Source organism: Dendrobates tinctorius, unplaced genomic scaffold (genome assembly GCF_039654945.1).
Source record: "Dendrobates tinctorius isolate UK_male_01 unplaced genomic scaffold, ASM3965494v1 ptg000403l, whole genome shotgun sequence".
NCBI classification, from domain to species: domain Eukaryota; kingdom Metazoa; phylum Chordata; class Amphibia; order Anura; family Dendrobatidae; genus Dendrobates; species Dendrobates tinctorius.
In genome coordinates, this window is record NW_027362068.1 from 1,408,824 (window position 1) to 1,433,718 (window position 24,895).

Below are 24,895 nucleotides of genomic sequence, written 5' to 3' on the forward strand. Positions count from 1 at the left end.
CTGTAGTTTCCCCAATGTATGGGTTGTGGATGTAGGATCCCCACTGAAGGGGTTATGACTGCAGGTTACCCACAGTATAGCTTCTAGCTGTAGGTTCCCCAGTGTAGGGGTTCTGCCTGTACGTTTCATACTAGAGGGGTTTTGGCTGTAGTTTTCCCTGTGTAGGGTTCGGTTTCCTGGTGGAATTTTCCCATTGTAGGGGTTGCTGTGGGTTCCCCACTCTAGGTGTTCCAATTGTTGGTTCTCTACTGTAGGGGGGTTCTTGCTGTAGGATCCCCACTGTAGGATTATGGTTGTAGGTTCCCAATGTATGATTATGCCTGTAAGTGCCCCACTGTATAATTTCTGGCTGTAGTTTCCCCAGTGTGTAGATTCTGGCTGTAGGTTTCCCAGTGCATGGATTCTGCCTGTATGTTCCATATTGGAAGAGTTCTGACTGTAGTTTCCCCTCTGTAAGCCCACTTTAGAAGCTCTGATTCTAGGTTCCCCACTGCAGGGGTTGTGGTTCTAGGTTCTGGTTGTATGTTCCCTAGTGTAGGAGTTCTGGCTGTAGGTTTCCTACTGTAGGGGTTCTGGCTGTAGGTTCTCTACTGTAAGGGTTCTGGCTGTAGGTTGCTCACTGTAGGATTTATGGCTGTAGATTTTCCACTGTGTGGGTTGTGGCTATAAGATTCCCACTGGGTTATAGCTGTAGCTTATCCACTGTAGGAATTCTGGCTGTAGGTTCCCCATTGTAGAGGTTCTGGCTGTAGATTCCCCACCCTATGGGTTCAGGCTGTAGTTTCCCCAGTTGTAGGAGTTGTGGCTCTAGGTTCCCAACTGTAGGACTTCCCCCACTGTATGAGTTTTGGCTGTGGTTTCTCCACTGTAGGTTTTATGGCTGTGGGTTACCCAATGTAGGATTTCTGACTGTAGGTTCCCCAGTGTAGTGGTTCTGGCTTCAGGTTCCCCACTGTAGGAGGTTCTGGCTGTAGATTCCCCATTGTAGGATATTCTGGCTGTAGGCTCCCCACTGTAGGGATTTTGGTTTTGGCTTTACCAGTTTAATGGTTTTGGCTGTAGTTTCCCCATTTAAGGGGTTTTGGTTGTAGGTTCTCCACTATAGGGGTCCGTCTGTAGGTTAACCATAGTAGGGATTCTGGTTGTACGTTCCTCAGTGTACAAGGGGTTGTGGCTGTATATTCCTTACTGTAGTTGGATTAGGCTGTCGGTGCCCCACTGTAGGGGTTCTGGCTGTAGGCTACCCAGTGGAGGAGTTCTGGCTGTAGGTTCCCCACTGTGTGCATTAGGCTGTAGGTTACTCAGTATAAGAATTCTGGATCTAGGTTCCCTACTGTAGGACTTTCCCCACTGTATGGGTTCTGGCTGTAATTTCCCCACTGTAGCAGGTTCTGGCTGTAGGTTCCCTACTATAGGATGTACTGGCTGTAGGGTCCCCATTAGGGATTTTGGCTTCCCAGTTTAGTGATTCTGGCTGTATGTTCCCCAGTGTTGGGGTTCTGGCTGTAGGTTTTCCATTGTATGGGCTCTGGCTATAGGTTCCCCACTGTTTGGGTTCCTAGATATACATTCCCCATTGTGTGGGGTTCTGGCTGTAGGTTCCACACTTTAGGAGGTTCCCCCGTCGGTTGATTTTGCTGTAGGTTCCCTACTGCATGGATTCTGTCTGTAGGTTCCCCACTGTAGGAGTTTCTGGTTGTAGGTTCCCCACTGTAGGAGTTTCTGGTTGTAGACTCCCCCACTGTAGGAGATTCTGGCTGTAGATTTCCCCACTGTAGAATGTTCTTGCAGTAGGTTCACGCTGTAGGGATTCTGGCTATAGGTTCCCGAGTTTAGGGGTTCGGCTGTAAGTTCTCCAGGGTATGTGTTCTGGCTGTAGGTTCTCAACTGTAGTAGGTTCTGGCTGTAGGTTTCCTACTATATGGAATCTGGTTGTAGGTTCCCAAGTTACGTGGTTCTGGCTGTAGGTTCTCCACTGGAGTAAGTTCCCCACTGTAGGCATTCTTGCTGTGTGTTTCTCAGTGTAGAAGTTCTGAGCGCAGGTTCCCCACTGTAGGGGTTTAGCTGTAATTTCACCAGTGTAGTGATTTTGATTATAGGTTCCCCACAATATGGGTTCTGGGTGTTGGTTCCCTTGTGTAAGGGTTTTGGTTATATGATCCCCAGTGTATGGGTTCTGGCTGTAGGTTACCCAGTGGAGGAATTCTGTCTGTAGTTTCCCCACTTTATTGATTAGGCTGGAGGTTACCCAGTGGAGGAGGTCTGGCTCTAGGTTGCCTACTTTAGAAGGTTCCTCACTGTAGGCAATTTGACTGTAGGTTCCCCACTGTAGGGGTTCTTGCTGTAGGTTACCCAGTGTATGATTTCTGACTGTAGGTTCCCCCACTGTAGCAGTTCTGACAGTAGGTTCCCCATTGTAGGAGGGTCTGGCTGTAGGTTCCTCCACTGTAGGATGTTCTGGCTGTAGGTTCCCCACTGTAGGGTTTCTGCCTGTATGTTCCCCTCTGGAGGAGTTCTGGCTGTAGTTTCCCCATTGAAGGGATTATTGTAGGTTCCCAATTTAGTGGTTGTGGCTGTATTTTACCCAGTGTAGGGGTTCTGGTTCTAAGTTCTCCACTGTAGGAGGTTCTGACTGTAGGTTCCTCACTATAGGGATTGTGGCTGTAGGTTCCCCCAATGTAGGAGTCCTGATTTTTGGTTCCCCACTGTATTGGTTCTGGCTGTAGGTTCCCCGCTGTATGCGTTGTAGGTGTTGGTTCCTCTGTGTATGGTTTCTAGCTGTAGGTTCCCCAGTTTAAGAAGTTCAATCTGTAGGTTACCCAGTAGAGGATTTCTGGCTGTAGGTTCCCCACTGTAGTGATTTTGGATGCAGGCTCCTCACTGTATGGATTCTGGCCGTGTATTTCCCAGTCTAGTGGTTCTAGCTGTGATTCTGGATGTAGGTTCCGCACTGGAGGATTCTAGCTGTAGGTTCCCCATTGTAAGGTTGTGGCTGTAGGTTCCCCATTGTAGGGGTTCTGGCTGTAGATTTCCAACTATGGGTTTTGGTTGTAGATTTCCCATTGTAGGAGTTCTGAATGTAGGTTCATCACTGTAGGGATTCTGGCTGTATGTTCCCCATTGTAGGGTTCTGGCTGTAGGTTTCCACTGTACAATTTCTTGCTGTAGGTTCCACAATGTAGACATTCTGCCGGTAGGTTCCCCACTGTAGGGGTCAAGCTATAGGTTACCCAATTTAAGTTATGGCTGTAGGTTCCCAGTGTAGGGTTTTACCTGTAGATTCCCCACTGTAGGGGGTCAGGCTGTAGGTTACACAGTGTAGGAGTTCTGGCTGTAGGTTCCCCAATGTAGGGGTCAGGCTGTAGTTTACCCAGTGTAGGGTTCTGGTTGTAGGTTCTCCAATGTAGGGGTTGTGACTGTGTGTTCCTTACTGGAAGGCTTCTGGCTGTAGTTTTCCCTGTGTAGAGGTTCTGGCTGTATGTTCCCCACTGCAGGAGTTCTAGCTGTAGGTTCCCCAATGTAGAGGTTCTGGCTTTAGTTTCCCCACTGTATGGATTCTAGCTGTGGGTTCCACAGTGTAGGCATTCTGCCTGTATGTTCCCCACTGGAGGGGTTCTGGCAGTATGATCCCCAGTAATTATTACATAAATGTCCAGAATCACATAGGGCACTTCAAACAGAATAGACCCACACAATATCCCATATATACAAATCTCATGGGAAAAATACGAAGAAATCCCAAATAATAAAACCAATATGTTATTGAATATTCATAATAAAATTAAAAATATTATAAAAAGCAAAATACTGTCCAGGGAACACCAAGGCACAAATATCAATCAAGACACTACTTGTATACAAAGAACCATGCACTGGGTATAGTATAACTGCCAATACTAGGTAGAGAGAAAAACCCTAATACGTCAATATTATGATCAGCACTGAAATAAATAAACACAAGGTGCCATTATCATTGTATATGTCAGAACATCACAGACATATAACTTGTTGTGGTGATGTAATGAAATAATCATATATTTAAAGTAAAGAAAAATACTGTCAGAGACAACTCCAGTATAATCTCATAGTAAATCAATGTTATCAAATAAACATATTGGCATGTATACACTGGCGGTAATGGCCCCTATAACTATCCCTTAAGGCGATACCCAGCCGCATGGAAATAGAAAATGCTAAAAAAATAGCAAGGTATATTTACCAATAAGGAGCGATGTGTGTGCACTCGGCGTCCCCTCACCCCGACGCGCATTTTGCCACCTACTTCTACTGACAGTATTTTTCTTTACTTTAAATATATGATTATTTCATTACATCACCACAATAAGTTATATGTCTGTAATGCTCTAACATATACAATGATAATGGCTCCTTGTGTTTATTTATTTCTTTGCTGATCATAATATTGACATATTAGTGTTTTTCTCTCTACCTAGTATTGGCAGTTATACTATACCCAGTGCATGGTTCTTTGTATATAAGTAGCGTCTTGATTGATATTTGTGACTTGGTGTCCCCTGTGCAGTATTTTGCCTTTTATAATATTTTTAATTTTATTATGACTATTCAATAAAATATTGGTTTTATTATTTGGGATCTCTTCGGATTTTTCCCATGAGATTTGTATATATGGGATATTGTGTGTGTCTAGTATGATCCCCAGTGTAAGGTTGTTTGTAAGTTTCCCAGTGCAGAGTTCTGGCTGTAGGTTCACCACTGTAGGGTTTCAGGCTGTAAGGGTCCTGACTTTAAGTTACCAACTGTAGGGGGTTCTGATTGTAGGCTCCCCAGTGTAGTGTTATGCCTGTAGGTTCCTCACTGTAGGGGTCAGGCTGTAGGTTCATCACTGAGTTCTGGCTGTAGGTTACCCAGTGTAGGGTTCTGACTGTAGGTTCACCAATGTAGGGGTTCTGACTGTAGGTTCCCCATTATAGGGTTCTGGTTGTATGTTTCTGTCACGGACAGGGGTACGTGTGACCTTTGGCCACACACGGTTATCCCAGGCACAGGGGGGCTTATCTTAGTTATCCCACCGCTGGCACCATGTGATAAAAACAGCAAGCTAATCTTGCCCTAAGAATTTACCACAGGGGGGTTTATTTTAGTTATCCTCCACTGCCACAGTGAGGAAGTTATAAATGCTTTGGCCGCAGCCACCCAATCAGCTTATAAAACCCACTCAGTCACTGCCAGCGCTACCCACCTAGCCAGAACACACTTCACTGCCACCAGCTTCAGATTTCTGATTAATATTTAAAATTAATAGAGGGGTTTGAAGCAAGCCCAAATCAGTAGCGTAATTAGCTTATAGGCACGTATGAATTCGTCACAGAGCAAGGAGGCAGAACTAACAAATTTTATAGTTTATTCCCAAAAGATGGGCAGTGTTTACAGAAGATAAAAAGACTTTACAAAATGAGACAATAATAGTATGTACAATGCAACTTCAAATAAAAGGGATTTAAAAAGAGAGATAAACTTACATATTGCTTAGATTATTTCAGGCAGAACCATGCTGGGGGTGGAGCCAGACATCATAGTTCATGGATGAGGTCTTGTGGCACAGCTCCTAAGCAGCAACTAACTAGGGGGGCTCGGTTGCAGACTTATAAGTCTGGGCTTGTGACATCACCAAAGGGGCTGTCTGGTGACGGTCCTTCCCCTGCTCTTACAGTTACAATCTGGCTGAAAAACTTATCATAACCATAATTCGCAGAGGGTACCTCATATAGAAACGCACATAGTATCATCTTTTCCAGCCTGTCGCTGGCATTCATCTAAAACCAAACTCGAACTAGTTATTCCCCACCGTTTAGGAGAAATCCATTTCTCTGGTTCTGTTGGCTCTGGAACTGTGAAAAACAAGGGCTAGGAAGCTGAGTCAGCGTACATCGCACACATGTAATTTTCATATTTCTGTCCCTGGTTGGGTCCGAGTTACGGCCTCTTTAATATTTCCCACACTTATATCCACGCACATGGCTTAGACAAAGGAAAATTCTCTCGGAAGGGAGGGGGGAAGAGCAGGAAGGATTGAGTGTAGTGTTACAAGCTGTGAATCTGCGGGCACAAGGCTGCAATGTGTGATGGGGGGGGAGGAGTGGGGGGGTCTCTTGGCTAATTAAGTCTTTCGGGAGGGGAGGGGGAGAGCAGAAAGGAGCTCACAGTGGAGTTTCGTATTACAGTCAGGCAGAGGGAGAACACAGAGCTGCAATGTGTGACAAGCTGAGGAAAGGAAGGGGGGTCAAGCCCCCACACTGACATAGCATAGTTCAGTGTGAGAATAGCAGAGTCTTGACTGTTCTAGAAAATGTGATCATCAGGGGGATCTTACATCATATATGATATTTTTACATTATCGTTACAGTTTTATGTCTCTAGGTTCACAGTGTATGAGTTCTGCTTGTATATTCCCCACTGTAGGGCTCAGGCTATAGGTTCCCTATTGTAGGCGTCTGGCTGTGGGTTCCACAGTGTAGGGGTTCTGCCTGTATGTTCCCCAGTGTAAGGTTCTGTTTGTAAGTTCCCCAGTTCTGGCTGTAGGGGTCCTGACTTTGTTACCCACTGTAGGGGTTCTGATTGTAGGCTCCCCAGTGTAGGTTTATGCCTGTAGGTTCCTCATTGTAGGAGTCAGGCTGTAGGTTCATCACTCTGAGTTATGGCTGTAGGCTACCCAGTGTAGGGTTCTGGCTGTAGGTTTCCCACTATAGGGGTTCTGACTGTAGGTTCCCCATTATAGGGTTCTGGTTGTATGTTTCCCAGTGTAGGGTTATGTCTCTAGGTTCATAGTGTATGAGTTCTGCTTGTAAATTCCCCACTGTAGGGGTCAGGCTATGGGTTCCCTATTGTAGGCATCTAGCTGTAGGTTACCCAGTGTAGGATTCTGGCTGTATGTTCCCCATTGTAGGGTAATGTCTCTTGGTCCACACTGTAGGAGTTCTGGCTGTAGGTTCCCTAATGTAAGGGTTCTACCTGTAGGTTACCCAGTGTAGGGTTCTGCCTGTAGGTTGCGCAGTGTAGGGTTCTGCCTGTAGGTTGCGCAGTGTAGGATTCTGCATGTCGGTTTCCCAATGTAGGAGTCAGGTTGTGGGTTACCCAGTATAGGAGTTCTGGTTATGCATTCCCCACTGGAGGGGTTCTGGCTGATATTTCATTTTCAAACAGCTGAGTATTCTGGACTCACCAGAAGTATTTTGGATAAATGTGTGGACATTGAACTCTATGAGTTCTGGGAAACGTATTGGATCTCTGCACCAAACCATGTGATTCTGTGCAGCCTGCAGCTTGTGACTAATCCAGCTATGTAAAGCTGAAAGTTCTTTTGTCATTGCTTGCTTTGGTGATCTTATGACTTATGTCTCTCCCTCCAGGGTTATGGCGGTTACATTGCATCTATGATCCTAAAGGCCAATGAGAGGCTGTTCCAATGTGGAGCCTTAATTGCTCCGATCACCGATATGAGGTTATATGGTGAGTAAACCTTGGATAATAACCCAATTCAAAAAAAGTTGGAACTCTGTGAAATGTAAAGAAGACAAGACTGCAATGATTTGGATATCTCTAATCAGCATATTTTACTCACACAGAACAGATAAGACGGTGATCATTGGACATGTTTCATTTGAAAAAATTAAGTACGGTACTTTACAAATTGATGACTGCAGCACCTCTGAAAACAGGTGGGACAGGGTTAACAAAAGTTTGGAACAGATGCATGATACAAATGAAACCCATGTGGAGGGCTGCCGCCTCTGAACACAGGTGATTCCCATGTGATCACTGAACTGTGCACAATCACCTACATTGCATCTCTGCAAGGTAGACATGCTGCAGTCTGGAGAGATGCACCGCAGGTCCGTCTCCACAGGTGATCCGCGGGCGTCAGTGCACGCATAGTGATTTTCTGAAATCCCATCCACTACACTGTAACATCTGGCTGCTACGGATGTGCGCATCGTCCAACCAGCAGCGCTTACTGACCGTAGGAACATACACATGCATACACAGTAATGTGACCAAGGGTAAGAGGCAGAGTCTCTCCGAAGCAAAGATGGCTGAAGGTCATCGATCTGTGAAAAACTGCAGCTAAAAATTGTGGACAAATTCCATAAAAATGTTCCTCAACATAGAATTGGAAAGATGCTCTGGCCGTCTGCAGTCTGGATCTTTCACCAATAGAAAACACAGTGAATTATGAAACCAGGAATCCTGCAAACAACCTGAACTAAGGAGATGAGCAGACCTTTCAAGGTTCGGATCAATTCAATTCTCCGAACATTTAGACGTTTGCCGATCGGTTCCACGAACGTACCCGAACCCCATTAGATTCAATGGGAGGCCAAACCAAACATATACACAACACCTTAAGGAGTGACAAAGAGCTTCCCAACAGCTAAGATTAGTGGCAGACACCAGGAAAAGCCTTCTAGCTGGGAACCCTGATACTTCATGCAACACCTTCATTTTTTTTCCAGCTACACTCAGATGGCACAAACATCAGTTTCATGCAGTACTATTGGTAGAAAAATGCAAGGGTCGTAACACAGGTACCTGACTGAAAGTAAGTGCAGGCATGCCTGTCTGGGAGCCGTACTGCTAGTGCTACAGGCAGCCCACAAGATGGAGACCCAACTTGGAGTCTCCACATTTCAAACAATTGTCACACACCACTAAAGTGGCATCAATTTCCACAGAATAGAAACAGTATAATAGGCCTCTGACACACCTTCTACTACAGGCAACCCACTAGATACCAGATGGAGATATAGGGTTTGGGCAGATTCTCAGGATGCAGTGACGAGACAGGGTATGACTTGTGTAAACAACTTTTATAAACTGGCGCCACTAGGGCTATGCTGAACAGGCAAAAGAAGGGATAACACAAATCTGTCCTCGCAGGGACTCAATAAAATAAACAATACTTTTCTAAGTAGCAGGAAGTACCCGGCTATTACGGGTGACAAAGACCAAAATATGGCCAAACTATGGTACTTATTGCTATAGTCCACTTATCCTTCCTTGCGTCACTCGGGATCGCAGATGCGACCGCTTTGAGATCGTTGATGCGGCTGTCTTGACGCCTCGATATTCCGGGAAGACTTGGGGTGCACAGGCCCTGAAGAAACGGTGCCGTTGGGGCGCAACAGGCCCTGAAGAAACGGTGACGCCGGGGCGCAACAGGCCCTGAAGAAACGGTGCCGGTGGGGCGCAACAGGCCCTGAAGAAACGATGCCGGTGGGATGCAACAGGCCCTGAAGAAACAATGCCGGTGGGGCGCAACAGGCCCTGAAGAAACGATGCCGGTGGGGCGCAACAGGCCCTGAAGAAACGATGCCGGTGGGGCGCAACAGGCCCTGAAGAAACGATGCCGGTGGGGCGTGGTAATGACGCAGTTCCCCTAAATGTCCAGCGGCCGTCCTCCGCAAGGGTCCCTCCGTAGCTGGGACAAGGGCCTCTAATGTCGCCTATGGCGAGGTGGCGTCCCCTGAGGCCGGTGATGACAGGGTCGCCGCTGTGGGAGAAGGCCGGGGGGCAGTGTCCAAGCCTCTGTGGCCATTTTATGCGTAGCCACAGCCGCGACCTGAGGTAAGGGATCTGTCTCACAAGGGCGGGGGACGGCGGGCGTGGCTCTCTGTGAACGTGGGCGGGAAGCAGCCTCCGGTAAAAGTCTCTCACGTGTTACTTGTCGGTGAGTGCGCAGTATCCTCCTCACAGGTCCCTGTCCGTGTCTCCTCAAATCACCCGGCTTCCTGCCTCCTGTCACACTCTCTCCCAACTGCCATTTGAGCGCGCCCCCTGCTCCTTTTGTCCTCGCCCCGCCCCCTGTTGCCCTGACAACTCCAGTCATGTCTCTCCCTTTACTGTTCTCCCAGTATTGTTCCCTCAGGAACCCTGATGGCGGTCCCCTGGGTACCGGCCCAGTCACTGTCTGGGAGTCCTCCTCCCCACATTCCCCCACCCTGTAAGCTCGCCAGTCCTCGGGCGAGGGCCTTAGTCTATTGAGATCGGTCTGTAGGGGTTTCTGTGTGCGTTGCCATATAAATTGATCCTGTTCATATCGTTCAGGGGGTTTGCCGGCCGTTGACCGCTCGGAGCGTCTAAGTGTCAGGAACACCGCACTGCACTTGCTCACTGAGCCAGTGCGCGTGTCCTGAGTACAAAGACTGTGCACAAAGATACCTGCGGAGCGGGCAGCAGTGGTGACAATGCATGCTCCAGGACCTGAAGCACGTGACTGCTGGGGGCGTGGCCTAAGCTCCACAGAGCTAGGAGCTGCAGGGAAACTCCTAGAAGGGTAACTACAGGACAATGTTACCAAGGGCATAGACAGAGACAGACACCAGATCAAGCCGGGTCAAAGCATGAGATAGCAGGACAGTACCAAAGGATAGACAGAATGGATAGTCAGGACGTAGCAATAGATCAGAAAACCAGAATGGGCATTAGACGGTGCAATAGGGGTAAACTGTAACGGAGTAACGATAGCCAAGCCAGGAGGTCAGAACCAGAAAAGACAATTGTACAAAAATGAGAGACGGAGTACAGAGTGAAGGAACAAGCCGGGTCATACACGGGAAGCAAACAAACAACGCAGAGTACAGGCACACCAGGGGTCAGACACACCAGAACAGCAGTATAACTGACAGAGAATGCTAGTTTGGAGTGACTATAAATACCCCTCCCAGATCCAAAGAGAGGCCGGCAAAAGTTAACCCTGTGAGAACAGGACATTAACCATGTCCTAACCATGAGAGTACCCCCCTCTTAATAGGGGGCCACTGGACCCCCAGGTTTCTCAGGGTACCTGGCATGAAAAGCCCGCACCAGTCGATCAGCGTGCACCGAACTGGCCGGAACCCACGACCGATCCTCACCGGAATATCCCTTCCAATGGATAAGGTACTGAAGTCTCCGGCACACCCACCGCGAATCAATGATGCGCCCTACCTCGTACTCCAGTTGACCCTCTACCAACACTGGTGGAGCCACAGATGAGGGATCTTCTCTAACTGTCCCCACAGGTTTTAATAGGGACCTGTGGAAGACGTTAGATATTTTGAAGGAGGTGGGCAACTGTAATCTGTATGCCACCGGGTTGATGACCTCTACAATCTTGTATGGGCCAATAAATTTGGGGCCCAACTTCATAGAGGGTATTTTATGTTTGATGTTATGGGTGGACAACCAGACTTTTTCCCCCACTGTCAACGCAGGAACCACCCCCCTCCTCCTGTCTGCAAAATGTTTGAACTTTTTCTGGACTTTGGAGATGTTCCCCTGCACCTCCCTCCAGAGGGTTTTTAATTGTTGTACCATCCCCTCGGCACCAGGGTAATCCGAATCCATAAGAGAAAATTCCCCAAACTGCGGAACAAACCCATAATTGACCAGAAAGGGAGACTTTCCGGTAGACTGATTAATCCGACAGTTGAATGCAAATTCTGCCATGGGTAATACCTCACACCAGTCTTCCTGTCTGGAGGAGGCCAGGCATCTCAGAATCTGCTCCAATGACTGGTTGGTGCGTTCCGTTTGTCCGTTGGATTCCGGATGATAGGCAGAGGAGAATGAGAACGTGACCCCCAACTTTATACAAAACGCTCTCCAAAACCTGGCCACAAATTGCACACCCCTGTCCGACACCACGTTCACAGGCACTCCATGCTGTCGAACAATGAGCTGTATAAACAAGCGGGCCAAGGTTTCAGCGGATGGTAATGCAGGTAATGGCACAAAGTGGGCTTGCTTAGAAAATCTATCAACCACTACCCATACCACTGAGTAGCCCTTGGAAGGTGGAAGATTAGTGATAAAGTCCATGGACAGGTGTGTCCACGGTTTATCCGGAATTGGCAAAGGCACCAATTCCCCGGCCGGCCGGACCTGAGCTTTTAAAGCGCGCGCGCACCCCACAAGTGTTCACAAACCTTTTTATATCAGTACCCATAGAGGACCACCAAAAACCCCTAGCTACTGCCCCCCCCCGGGTAGCTGCAATACCAGGGTGTGCACTTAACACAGAGTCATGAAATTCTTGAAGGAGTGTGGGACGGAATTGTTCAAACAGCCCCTCAGTTGTCAGGAACGCTGTTTTCCATTCGTCCCCCTCCCGGATCCTTATAAGGTTATAAGCCCCTCGTAGATCGAGCTTAGAAAACCATTTAGCCCCCGTGAGTTGATTGCATAGATCAGGAATCAACGGGAGATGGTACGTGTTCTCAACAGTAATTTTGTTTAGTTCTCGAAAGTTGAGGCACGGTCGCAACCGACCATCTTTTTTCTTTACAAAGAAAAACCCCGCTGCCACGGGTGAGACCCAGGGCCGAATATGCTCCTTGCGAAGGCTTTCTTTAATGTACTCTTTCATAGCTTGGCGCTCAGGCCCGGACAAATTAAACAAACGAGCCTTGGGTAATTTTTTCTCCAGGTACTAAATCGATAGCACAATCATATGGTCTATGTGGTGGAAGCGCCTCAGCCTCGCTTTCGGAAAACATCTTTAAAGTCACTCAGGTACTCCGGAATACCCTCCAGACCGACAGATGACACAGATACGGATTTTATCGGATTGACAAAAAGAACCGGGTTACAACACAGACCATTATCATTACATCCCCATCGGGTGATCTCCCCCTTCACCCAATCAGTAAGAGGATTGTGATGTTGCAACCAGGGCATTCCCAATACCAGTCCTACAGGCAGATTATTCATAATGAAACAACTTAAATTTTCCACATGAGTGGAACCCTGTTGGGAGTTCATTTTTCCCTTCACCATTGAGGTCTGATGAACTCCCTCCTCTGGTGAAGGAAGGTAGTGAGGCTGATTACCAAACACCTGGGCAGCTAGATGATGACTGGGTGGCTGGAATTGAGGACTGGATATAAGGCTGCCGACGCCCTTCTTCCTGGCTGGTGATTTTCCTGCTGGATTCTTGGAGACCAGTCTGATTCCTGCGTCTCAAAGCTAAGTTTTTCTGCTCTGCTTTGTACTCTTCAGTTTTGTTTTTGTTTTGCCTTGTTTTTTGGGAATTCTGCCATCCCCGGCCGGGGGTGAGCTGAATTCCATTTTTGTCTCTGATCTGTTGATCTTTTGCTCTGTCTTCAGAATATACCTGAGTGCTGATATAGTCTTTTGAAGCCTAGCAACTTCAGGGCCTGTTTTTCCTATCAGTCGGTTGGCTCATTTTGATAGGGTTTTTGCGGTTGGCAGACAGCAGCTTTCCTATCCTGTCCTATGTAGTTAGCTTGGGCCCCATCATTTGCTCAACCTATCTTTCTATCTGTGTTAGTGTTTTCATCTTGCTTCACCGTCATTATATGTTAGGGGCTGCCTATTGCTTTGGGGTCTGCTCTGTGGCAGTTTAGTTTTTCCCCTTTCTTTCTTTAGGCTATGTAGTTCTCCGGCTGTGATCGAGGGGTCTAGGGCACCGTAGGAACCCCCCACTGCTACTGCTAGTTGTTGTGGATAGGTTCAGGGGTCTGCAATCCGATAGCTGCCAACCTCTCTGGTTTTTCTGGACTTAGCTGGTATTTTGTTTTTTCCTCCTTCGGTGACTCATCATAACAGAATCATTCTTCGCCAAAGGAGTAGCATCAATACCCCTCAAAGGGATAGGCCATTTATGATTGGGTTCAGCCCACTTCTTTGAAGGCCCTCCAGAAGTTTTTGGGTTTTGCTAATTTTTATCGGAAATTTATAGCTAATTTTTCTGGTATTGCCAAGCCATTGACTGATTTGACTAGGAAGGGTGCTGATGTGCTGAATTGGTCTCCGGAGGCTGTTTCTTCCTTTCAGGAGCTGAAGCGAAGATTCACTTCTGCTCCGGTTTTGCGGCAACCTGATGTCTCACTCCCGTTTCAGGTGGAGGTGGACGCTTCTGAGATTGGTGCAGGAGCGGTGTTGTCCCAAAAAGATCCTGTGACATCTAAAATTAATCCTTGTGCTTTCTTTTCCCGAAAGTTCTCCCCATCCGAACGTAACTATGATGTGGGGAATCGGGAACTGTTGGCCATGAAATGGGCATTTGAGGAGTGGAGACATTGGTTGGAGGGAGCCAAACACCAAGTCGTGATCCTTACTGACCACAAGAATTTGATTTACCTGGAGTCGGCCAAGCGCTTGAATCCTAGACAGGCTAGGTGGGCCTTGTTTTTCACACGTTTTGATTTTGTGGTCTCTTTTCTTCCGGGCACTAAGAATGTCAAGGCAGACGCCCTCTCTAGGAGTTTCCTTGCTGATTCTCCTGTTGTGACTAAGCCTACTACCATCTTAGGCGAGGGGGTAGTTCTTTCTGCCATCTCGCCCGATTTGAGACGTGCTCTGGAAGAGTTTCAGGAGGACAAACCTGAGCGTTGTCCCAGTGGAAAGTTGTATGTTCCTGACCAGTGGAGGAAGAAAGTGATGTCTTAAGTTCATTGCTCTGCATTGGCTGGTCATCCAGGTATTTTTGGTACTAGAGATCTGGTGAGTCGGTCTTTTTGGTGGCCCGCCTTGTCTCATGATGTCAGGAATTTTGTGCAGTCCTGTGGGACTTGCTCCCGGTCTAAACCTTGTTCTCGCTCTAGTGGCTTGTTGATGCCTTTGCCGGTGCCCAGGAGGCCATGGACCCATATTTCAATGGATTTTATCTCTGATATGCCTGTCTCTCAGAGAATGACTGTTATTTGGGTGATTTGTGATAGATTCTCTAAGATGGTCCATCTTGTACCACTCCCTAAGTTGCCATCTTCCTCTGAGTTGGTGCCTTTGTTTTTGCAACAGGTGGTTCGCTTGCACGGGATTCCTGAGAACATTGTATCTGACAGAGGAGTTCAGTTTGTGTCTAGATTTTGGAGGACTTTCTGTTCCAAGCTGGGAATTCAGTTGTCCTTCTCCTCTGCGTTTCACCCTCAGACCAATGGGCAGACGGAGAGAACAAACCAGACTTTGGAGTCGTATTTGAGATGTTTTATTTCTGCCGATCAGGATGATTGGGTTTCATTTTTGCCCTTGGCTGAATTTGCGCTAAATAATAGAGCTAGTTCTACCACTTTGATGTCACCTTTTTTTTGTAACTTTGGTTTTCACCCGGAGCCTTCTGCCTGCCCAGGTGTTGACACTCTGGTGGAGAGAATGCACCAGATCTGGGACCAAGTAGTGGATAAGTTGTCTCTCTCCCAGGAAAAGGCCCAGCGGTTTTCCAACCGGCGTAGGACCGTTGGTCCCCAGTTTAAGGTGGGTGATATGGTTTGGTTGTCATCAAAAAATATCGCTATGAAGGTGGCTTCTCCTAAGTTTAAGCCTAGAATTATTGGACCTTACAAGATTTTGGAGATTATTAATCCGGTCTCTTTTCGGTTGGCTCTTCCTGTCACATTTAAAATTCATAATGTGTTTCATAAGTCCTTGTTGAAGAGGTTTGTTGAACCAGTAGTTCCTGTGGTGGCACCTCCTGACCCTATATTGGTTGAAGGTAACATGGAATATGAGGTAGAGAAGATACTTGATTTCCCATCTGGCTAGACGGAGACTCCAGTATTTGGTTAAGTGGAAGGGTTATGGTCAGGAGGATAATTCCTGGGTCTCTGCCTCTGATATTCATGCCGAAAGATTGGTGCGTGCCTTTCATCGGGCTCACCCGGATCGCCCTGTTGGCATGGATGAGGGTTCGGTGACCCCTCCTCAAGGGGGAGGTACTGTTGTGAGTTCATTTTTCCCTTCACCATTGAGGTCTGATGAACTCCCTCCTCTGGTGAAGGAAGGTAGTGAGGCTGATTACCAAACACCTGGGCAGCTAGATGATGACTGGGTGCTGGAATTGAGGACTGGATATAAGGCTGCCGACGCCTTTCTTCCTGGCTGGTGATTTTCCTGCTGGATTCTTGGAGACCAGTCTGATTCCTGCGTCTCAAAGCTAAGTTTTTCTGCTCTGCTTTGTACTCTTCAGTTTTGTTTTTGTTTTGCCTTGTTTTTTGGGAATTCTGCCATCCCCGGCCGGGGGTGAGCTGAATTCCATTTTTATCTCTGATCTGTTGATCTTTTGCTCTGTCTTCAGAATATACCTGAGTGCTGATATAGTCTTTTGAAGCCTAGCAACTTCAGGGCCTGTTTTTCCTATCAGTCGGTTGGCTCATTTTTATAGGGTTTTTGCGGTTGGCAGACAGCAGCTTTCCTATCCTGTCCTATGTAGTTAGCTTGGGCCCCATCATTTGCTCAACCTATCTTTCTATCTGTGTTAGTGTTTTCATCTTGCTTCACCGTCATTATATGTTGGGGGCTGCCTATTGCTTTGGGGTCTGCTCTGGGGCAGTTTAGTTTTTCCCCTTTCTTTCTTTAGGCTATGTAGTTCTCCGGCTGTGATCGAGGGGTCTAGGGCACCGTAGGAACCCCCCACGGCTACTGCTAGTTGTTGTGGATAGGTTCAGGGGTCTGCAATCCGATAGCTGCCAACCTCTCTGGTTTTTCTGGACTTAGCTGGTATTTTGTTTTTTCCTCCTTTGGTGACTCATCATAACAGAACCCACTTTCATAGAATAAACTTCAGACATAAAACAAATTCCATCCCGGGTAAGAGGGGATGAATCCACAGCCACAATTTTAACAGGGTCTTTTAACCTGACTGTCCCTATCTTATTAAGAGTCACAACTTGGGCATCAATCAGATTAATGAAGGAACCACAGTCAACTAAGGCGGTGGTCATAACAGGACCGCCAGCAATTTCCAATTCAACCTGGAGCACCATTTTTGTACGTGAGAAAAAATGTACCTGGGAGTCTGGACAACCTCCTCGATTGTTGCCCAGACTCAGTCGTTTCTCTGATGGTTTCTCTGAAGAAGGGCAGGAGGGGCAATTCCTTTTCCAATGTCCAGAGGCTCCACAGTAAAAGCATAGTAGGTTATCTCTACGGTGCCTTCTCTCTTTCTCCTTAACCGAGACTGACCCAACCTTCATGGGCTCAGATACAGGTGCAGAGTCACACAATTTGGGGTACAAGGGAGACTCTTGTTGCATCATTCCTCTAGCACGGAGTCTCCGGTCCATAAGGACCGCCTGCATCATGGCGTCCTCCAGGGTATCAGGAGGCGGATGTAATGCCAGGGCGTCCTGCAGACGGTCAGAAAGGCCCCTGCGAAACAGCCCTCTCAGGGTGGCGTCGTTCCAGGATACTTCGGCGCTCCAACGTCTAAACTCTGAGCAGAACCATTCAGCAGAGTGCCTACCCTGTGTCACACTCATCACCATATCCTCTGCCAGACGCACTCTATCAGGCTCATCATAAATGTGCCCCAGAGCCTCAAAGAACAAGTTCACTGACATACGTTCAGGAGCAGAGGAAGACAGTGAGGAAGCCCATGCTTGCGGAGCCCCCCGAAGTAGGGAAATAATTACCCCCACCCTCTGGAACTCGTCCCCGGAGGAGCGGGGCCTTAGAGAAAAAAAAAAGCTTGTATCCTTCTCTGAAAGATCTGAACTCCCTTTTATCCCCTGAGAAAGGGTCGGGCAATTTGACCGGAGATTCGGGGGACGCTAATGGCACATCTCTACCCCCAGAAGTAGAAGCCCCTGCATCGACAGCCCCCTGCACAGTAACCACCAACTGTTGCTGGGTATGGGCCATCGTGCGCTGTTCCACATTGAGTTTATGGAACATTTGGGTCAGGTGCTTGACCTGATCAGCCAAAGCTTGTATGGGATCCATGAGGATAACACACACCTTTTTTTTTTCTCCCGAGGGAAAAAAAACTGAAACTGTCAGTTATAATGTCAGGAACACCGCACTGCACTTGCTCACTGAGCCAGTGTGCGTGTCCTGAGTACAAAGACTGTGCACAAAGATAACTGCGGAGCGGGCAGCAGTGGTGACAATGCATGCTCCAGGACCTGAAGCATGTGACTGCTGGGGGCGTGGCCTAAGCTCCACAGAGCTAGGAGCTGCAGGGAAACTCCTAGCAGGGTAACTACAGGACAATGTTACCAAGGGGCATAGACAGAGACAGAAACCAGATCAAGCCGAGGTCAAAGCACGAGATAGCAGGACAGTACCAAAGGGTTAGACAGAGCGAATAGTCAGGACGTAGCAATAGATCAGAAAACCAGAATGGGCATTAGACGGTACAATAGGGGTAAACTGTAACGGAGTAACGATAGCCAAGCCAGGAGGTCAGAACCAGAAAAGACAATTGTACAAAAACGAGAGACGGAGTACAGAGTGAAGGAACAAGCCGGGTCATACACAGGAAGCAAACAAACAACGCAGAGTACACGCACACCAGGGGTCAGACACACCAGAACAGCAGTATAACTGACAGGGAATCCTAGTTTGGAGTGAGTATAAATACCCCTCCCAGATCCAAAGAGAGGCCGGCAAAAGTTAACCCTGTGAGAACAGGACATTAACCATGTCCTAACCATGACACTAAGTTCAGCTGGAGTAGAGTCGTGTGGGGTGGTGGACATCGGTGGGCTGGTTGGTGCGGGCGGGCTAATTGTGTCAGATGATTCATTACTGAGTGGAGGGCCTTTATGTCCTGGAAGTCGTCCGGGTCCCAACATACGGAAGACTGTTCAGATGTCGACGGGGTAGGCTCCAGTTGCTTCGGGTCAGAGGAAGTAAACGGGCGTAACATATTACAATGTACAATACGAGTGGGCAGTGTTTCATCCTCCTCGGGTCGTATTTCATACACCGGTCCGTCTGGATGGATACGGCGTAACACCCGATAAGGACTCTCTTCCCAACGCGGCTCGTTTGTTCCGGGGGCGTTGATCTAGTACAAGCACCCGGTCCCCGCTTTGGAGGTGAGGAGGCAGGGTTGCATTCTTCCCTGAGTGCTCCCAGTCTTGGAGCTTGTTGTGTACAATTCGGTGAAGAGTTTGCAACCGGTGGCGATGATTTCGGACGACACTCCAGTCCAGGGCTGAGGCTCTTTGGGGTCCAACTCCACCTCCGTGATACCTTTACCTTCTCGTCCTTTGGCTGGTAGAATAACTACATTTCATTGTTCAATTATTTTACATCATCAACTTTTGTGGTATAGATTCTGGATATCCATTCCCATCACAGGCTGCCTACTTGTTTGTTTTTCTAGTATCGGGCCTTATGTGATTACCCATTTTACTCAATTTTGTAATATCCTGTTTCTTTGATATGTGTCCTTCTCTTTTGTTTAATAAATTTATACATGTTTCGCAATGGAAATGGATTCTATGTCCTCCTTTTTCTCATAATATTGAGAATCGTCTCCATTACATTTGACTTCATGAGGCATTATTAAGGTATTTTACTCCTGCATTTAATAGGATGTTCTTTTGGAGTTTTTTTCACGTAACAGGGAGTAGGGGGTATAGCCAGTCACTCGATGTACCCTATTGTTATAGACCCAAACTAATTCAGAAACATATTCGGGCCAACGGGCTTTCTTGTCACTCTCCAGAGTGCGCAACATCTGAATCAATGTCCGATTAAATCGTTCACAAGCCCCATTCCCTTGCAGGTGATACGGTGTGGTCCGGGATTTGTCAATTCCATAGAGGTGATGTAGCTCTTCCATGACTTTTCCTAAAAAACATGCTCCCTGATTAGAATGTATTCATTGAGGACAGCCGTATCTAATATATAAAGCTCAAAGTGTGTATGTATGTGTGTGTATGTCTGGGATAGGCATCCGCACCGTCACAGCTACAGCCACAAAATTTAGCACAGTCACACCCCGAGAGCGTCCTAAGCTATGTTACGAGGCGAAATTTTAACCCCGCGCATTCCAATTTACCAAACAATTTTGCCCCTATCTACATACTGGGGAAAAAGTGTGTGTGTGTCAAGCCCCGCCCCTCATTATGATGTCATAATGCCCCTATTTGCATAATGGGGAAACAGTGTGTGCGTATCAAGCCCCGCCCCTCATTATGAAGTCATAATGGTTGCCATGGCGACGCTGATGTCATCATAGGTTACAAGCCCCACCGCTCATTATGATGTCATAACGGTTGACTATGGGATGGAGGATGTGTGATGGGTATATGGGCACTGGACTATGGGATGGCGGATATGTATGTTGGGTATATGGGCACGGGACTATGGGATGGAGGATATGTATGATGGGTATATGGGCATGGGACTATGGGATGGAGGATATGTATGATGGGTATATGGGCATGGGCCTATGGGATGGAGGATGTGTGATGGCTATATGGGGACGGGACTATGGGATGGCGGATATGTATATGGGAACGGGACTATGGGATGGAGGATGTGTGATGGGTATATGGGCACTGGACTATGGGATGGAGGATATGTATGATGGGTATATGGGCATAGGACTATGAGATGAAGGATGTGTGATGGGTATATGGGCACTCGACTATGGGATGGCGGATATGTATGATGGGTATATGGGCACGGGACTATGGGATGGAGGATATGTATGATGGGTATATGGGCATGGGACTATTGGATGGAGGATGTGTGATGGGTATATGGGCACGGACTATGGGATGGCGGATACGTATATGGGCACTGGACTATGGGATGGAGGATATGTATGATGGGTATATGGGCATGGGACTATGGGATGGCGGATATGTATGATGGGTATAGGGGCATGGGACTATGAGATGAAGGATGTGTGATGGGTATATGGGCACTCGACTATGGGATGGTGAATATGTATGATGGGTATATGGGCATGGGACTTTGGGATGGAGAATATGTATGATGGGTATATGGGCATGCGACTATGGGATGGAGAATATGTATGATGGGTATATGGGCATGGGATGGAGGATATATATGATGGGTATATGGGCACGGGACTATGGGATGGAGGATAATCATAATTTGCTATAACTAACCACAGTTAGTTACTATGCCCGGGCAGCGCCGGGCTCTTCAGCTAGTACTTGTATAAAGTTTCTACAAATTGCGGAGGCAGCTGACTCTGCGGTCTGATCCTGAGTGGGGGTGACCACAGCGAACTTGGTGAAATCATCTACCATAACGAGACAGTGTTCGTATCCCTGAAATGCAGGCCCAATGGTCAGATAATCCACCGTCAGGAGCTCAAGGGGCGCTGAGGTCACAATAGTCTGTGTTGCTGCTCGCTGAGCGGGTGGTTTGGCTAATTCGCATAAGCAGCAGGTCCGGCAAATTTTGTCCACAACAGCCGGTAAGCGCGGGTGGTAAACTTTCTGTTGCAGCCATTGCAGAGTTTTTTTTTGTTCTGAAGTGGGCCCCTTTTTCGTGAGCCTCCCGAGCTAATATGTGAAGTTGGGCTCCTGGCGTAACCACCTGCCAAACCGTCATCGAGGTTGTTTGTGATGTTATTTTACAATACAATAGTCCCTTCCGTATAACCAACCTCTCCCATTGTTGCAGCATAAGCAACAGGTCTTGAGTCAAATTTTGTCGTTGGGAATTAGTGGGTAATTGCCCAGCGGTGACCCACGTTCTGAGGAGGCCAACGTCTTCGTCTTCTTGTTGCTGTTGTATCCACTTATCCCGGGATTGTTCCAGTATGCCCTTTGGGGTCTCAGAAGAAGATATTTTTTTATTGTCAGTTATGAGCACGGTAGCAGTGAGAGCGAACGGTATTTCCTCTCCTTCCAATTCTTCGTCTCGATTTTGTCCTGGAGATGTATGTCGAATCCTGGAGAGGGCGTCTGCATAGACATTCTCGGCCCCTCTTTTGTAGATAATCTTATAATTGTACTTCGCCATCCGGGCCACCCATCGCTGTTCCAGAGCCCCCAACTTGGCGTTTTCCAAATGAGCCAGCGGGTTGTTGTCAGTTCGAACCACCACCTCGGAGCCCGCTAGGTACTCAGCGAATCTCTCCGTCATGGCCCACACCACTGCGAGGAGCTCGAGCTTGAAGGAGCTGTAATTGTTAGGGTTACGCTCGGAGTCATGGAGTGAGCGGCTTCCATATGCGATCACCCTATCCCGGCCATCCTGAACCTGTGACAACACAGCCCCCAGCCCTTGAAGACTCCCGTCAGTGTGCAAGATGAACGGTTATGAGAAATCCGCATAAGCCAACACTGGGGCATCCGAGAGCGCAGCCTTGAGGTCTCGGAAGGCCTCTTCCTGAGGGTGTTGCCACTGGATTTTTCGCCCATTGGCCCCAGCGGGAGCCCCCTTCAGCAGGTCGTGCAGGGCTCGATCTCGACATGCAAAATTCTTCACAAAACGACGGTAATATCCGGCTAACCCCAGAAATGCTCGCACATCTTTCACCGTCTCGGGGGTAGGCCATTCCTGGATAGCAGCAATCTTCTCCCTGGATGGCCTCACACCCTCTGCCGAAACGACATGACCCAGATACTCAATCTGAGAGCAAAATAGGTGGCATTTCTGAGGCTTCACCTTCAACCCTTACTTTTGCAACCGGCTAAGTACCTGTCCCAACCGCTTCAGGTGGTCCTCAAAGGTGGCGGCATAGATAATGATGTCGTCCAGATAGATCAACGTAGCCTCAAAATTGAGATCTCCCAGACACCGCTCCATCAATCGCTGAAAGGTCCCAGGGGCGTTGGCCAGCCCAAACGGCATCCGATTAAACTCAAACAGTCCCATGGGCAATATGAACGCCGTCTTGGCTTTATCTTCTGACATGGGCACCTGCCGGTACCCACTGGCCAAGTCCAGGGTTGAAAAATATGTTGCTTTTCCCAAGGTGGACAGGGATTCTTCTATGCGGGGCAGTAGATATGAGTCTTTAATAGTGCAAGCATTCAGTTTACGATTATCCACGCAATCGTAGTGTGCCATCTTTCTTCCGGACCAACACGATTAGGGCCGCCCAGGGGCTTGGACTTTCCCGTATCACCCCTTTTCGCAGCATTTGGGCCAGCAAAGTTTTCACCTCCAGACAGAGTTGTGGCGGAATCTGTCGATATCGTTCCCGGATAGGGGCCGCTCCTGCTGTGGGGATTTCATGAGTGATGGCGGTGGTACACCCAAAATCGTCCTCATGACTAGCAAATACTTCATGGTACTGTCCAAGCAATGTTTTTATCTGTGAGAGTTGGGCTGCAGTTAATCCAGAAAGCTCGGCCCGCATTTGCTCCAAAATATTTCGGCCCTTCTCTTGTGCCGAGACTTCGTGGGCCTGTAAGGTTCGTATTGTTACTTCCCAAGGATCCTCGGGGTGTACTCGTAATTGAACCGCAGGAGCTGGCAGCACTTCTTCTAAAGGCCTTACTAGCTTGGCCAGTACGGTCCATGCTTTCAGAACGGTGTCTCGGTCTTCAAGGTTAACGCAGCGTACCAGGACGGTTCCTTTTTGCACCGTAGCCAGGGAACGAGCCACCAGTATGCCAGGAGGTAAGCGCTCTGAGTGACACGGCTCCACCTGCACCTCCACGCCCTCCAAAGGTATCGGGGCTCGAATTGTCAGGGCCACCACTGTCTGTCCAGGAGGTAGCACAAGCAGGGGAGCTGCTGGCACGATGACCTTGCCCAGAGCCTCACCCTCCTGGCAGTCCTGATGCACCCGCGCACCTCACACCAGCTGCTGGAATACCTGCCCCTGAGCTATGCGAGAACCCCACTTCTTCAGAATCTTCTGTGTGGGATCATTTAGTAGCAAGTTGCCGAACTCACGTAAAATATTCATGCCTAGGGTGACGGGGTGCCATTGATCAGCTTCTCCTTGAGTAAGCAACACCCCTCGGCGACCAAGGGATTTACCGCACAACGTCACCTGCATCCACACTACCCCGGCAACCGGGACCGGCAATTGGTTGGCAGCTATTAGTCTAATCGTGGGCCCCCACTGGGGTCTTGCTGCCTCCGGGAAGTTTTGTTGAAAGTATGTTGCAGGCATGGTAGTTACTTGTGACCCCGTGACCCCTTGTCTACCAGACACCGGACGGCCCTGCCCTCCACTTCTGCCCAAATCACCAGACACTTTGCTACCAAATCTTCGGGACTTCCACCACCCCTAGTTGTGGTTTTCGGCTCCGAGCGGCGTCCCCCCCAGCCCGGAGCCCTTTAGTTTAATGGCCGCTGGGGTGGGTATCTCCCACCCGCGGACACTCTCAGGCAAAGTGGCCTGGTTCTCCACACTCAAAACACCGGGCCTGTGTAGGCTGACCACCCCGCGGGGAGCGTGATCCCCAGGAGCCGGGATTAAAGCTAGGTCGTCCAGTCCCAGTCTCAGTTCTTCTCTTTACTTCGGCCAACTCGCCCTTAATGTTTTTCAGCTCTTGCTTCATTTTTCATCTCCTCCACCCACTGAGGCTCCTCGACTGCATTCGCGGAGGCCTCCACACCTCGGATTTTCCCCACAAGGACCGCCATCCCCTGCTCCTGCTCTCGAGCACGTGCCTGACTTCCCACTTCTGAAAAGTCTATTCGGGGATTCATTCTGATCTGTTCCCGCAGTGCCTGTTTGACTAATGGATCTCGCAAACCAGTCACCAGTAGGTCACGTAGGGTAATGTCAACAGGTCCTACCCCTACCCCATCCTTTCTTTCAATAGCCGTATGCAATTCTTGGAGGACATTCATATACTCTGTGATCGTCTCCCCCTCTACTTGCATCCGACTAAACAAACAGGTTCTTAACTCTCCCACATTAGTAGGGTCCCCATGGGTCTGTTCTACTATCTGTAACACTTTTTCAAAAGTGTTGCGGTGCCCCGGAGGTTTCAACATCACTGACCTCCGCACCTCCCCGTCCAGTGCCATGAGTGCCACCTCGGCTTCCAGATCAGGGGTCATTGGGTGCATCCAAAAGAGCCCCCGCATCCGCTCTGTCCAGCTCCATAACATAGTATTGGAGCCGGGGGAGTCTAGGCAGGTTGTTCAGCATGGCCCCCAATGATATGCTGGTATGGGGACCCTCATCATTTGTAGAGTTTACAGCTCTGCCCTGATCTGGGTCACCACT

The 24,895-nt window shown here is 48.4% G+C and overlaps 1 protein-coding gene across 3 annotated transcripts in view; it reads left to right on the forward strand.

The window, feature by feature from the left end:
* Positions 1-24,895, forward strand: part of DPP10 (dipeptidyl peptidase like 10) — a 763,146-nt gene that overhangs the window by 726,868 nt on the left and 11,383 nt on the right. For all 3 annotated transcript variants that reach the window (XM_073563825.1, XM_073563827.1, XM_073563826.1), the window contains one exon: positions 7,389-7,488. In XM_073563825.1, coding sequence (XP_073419926.1) covers positions 7,389-7,488 — 100 coding nt within the window. The remainder of the gene's footprint in view (positions 1-7,388; positions 7,489-24,895) is intronic.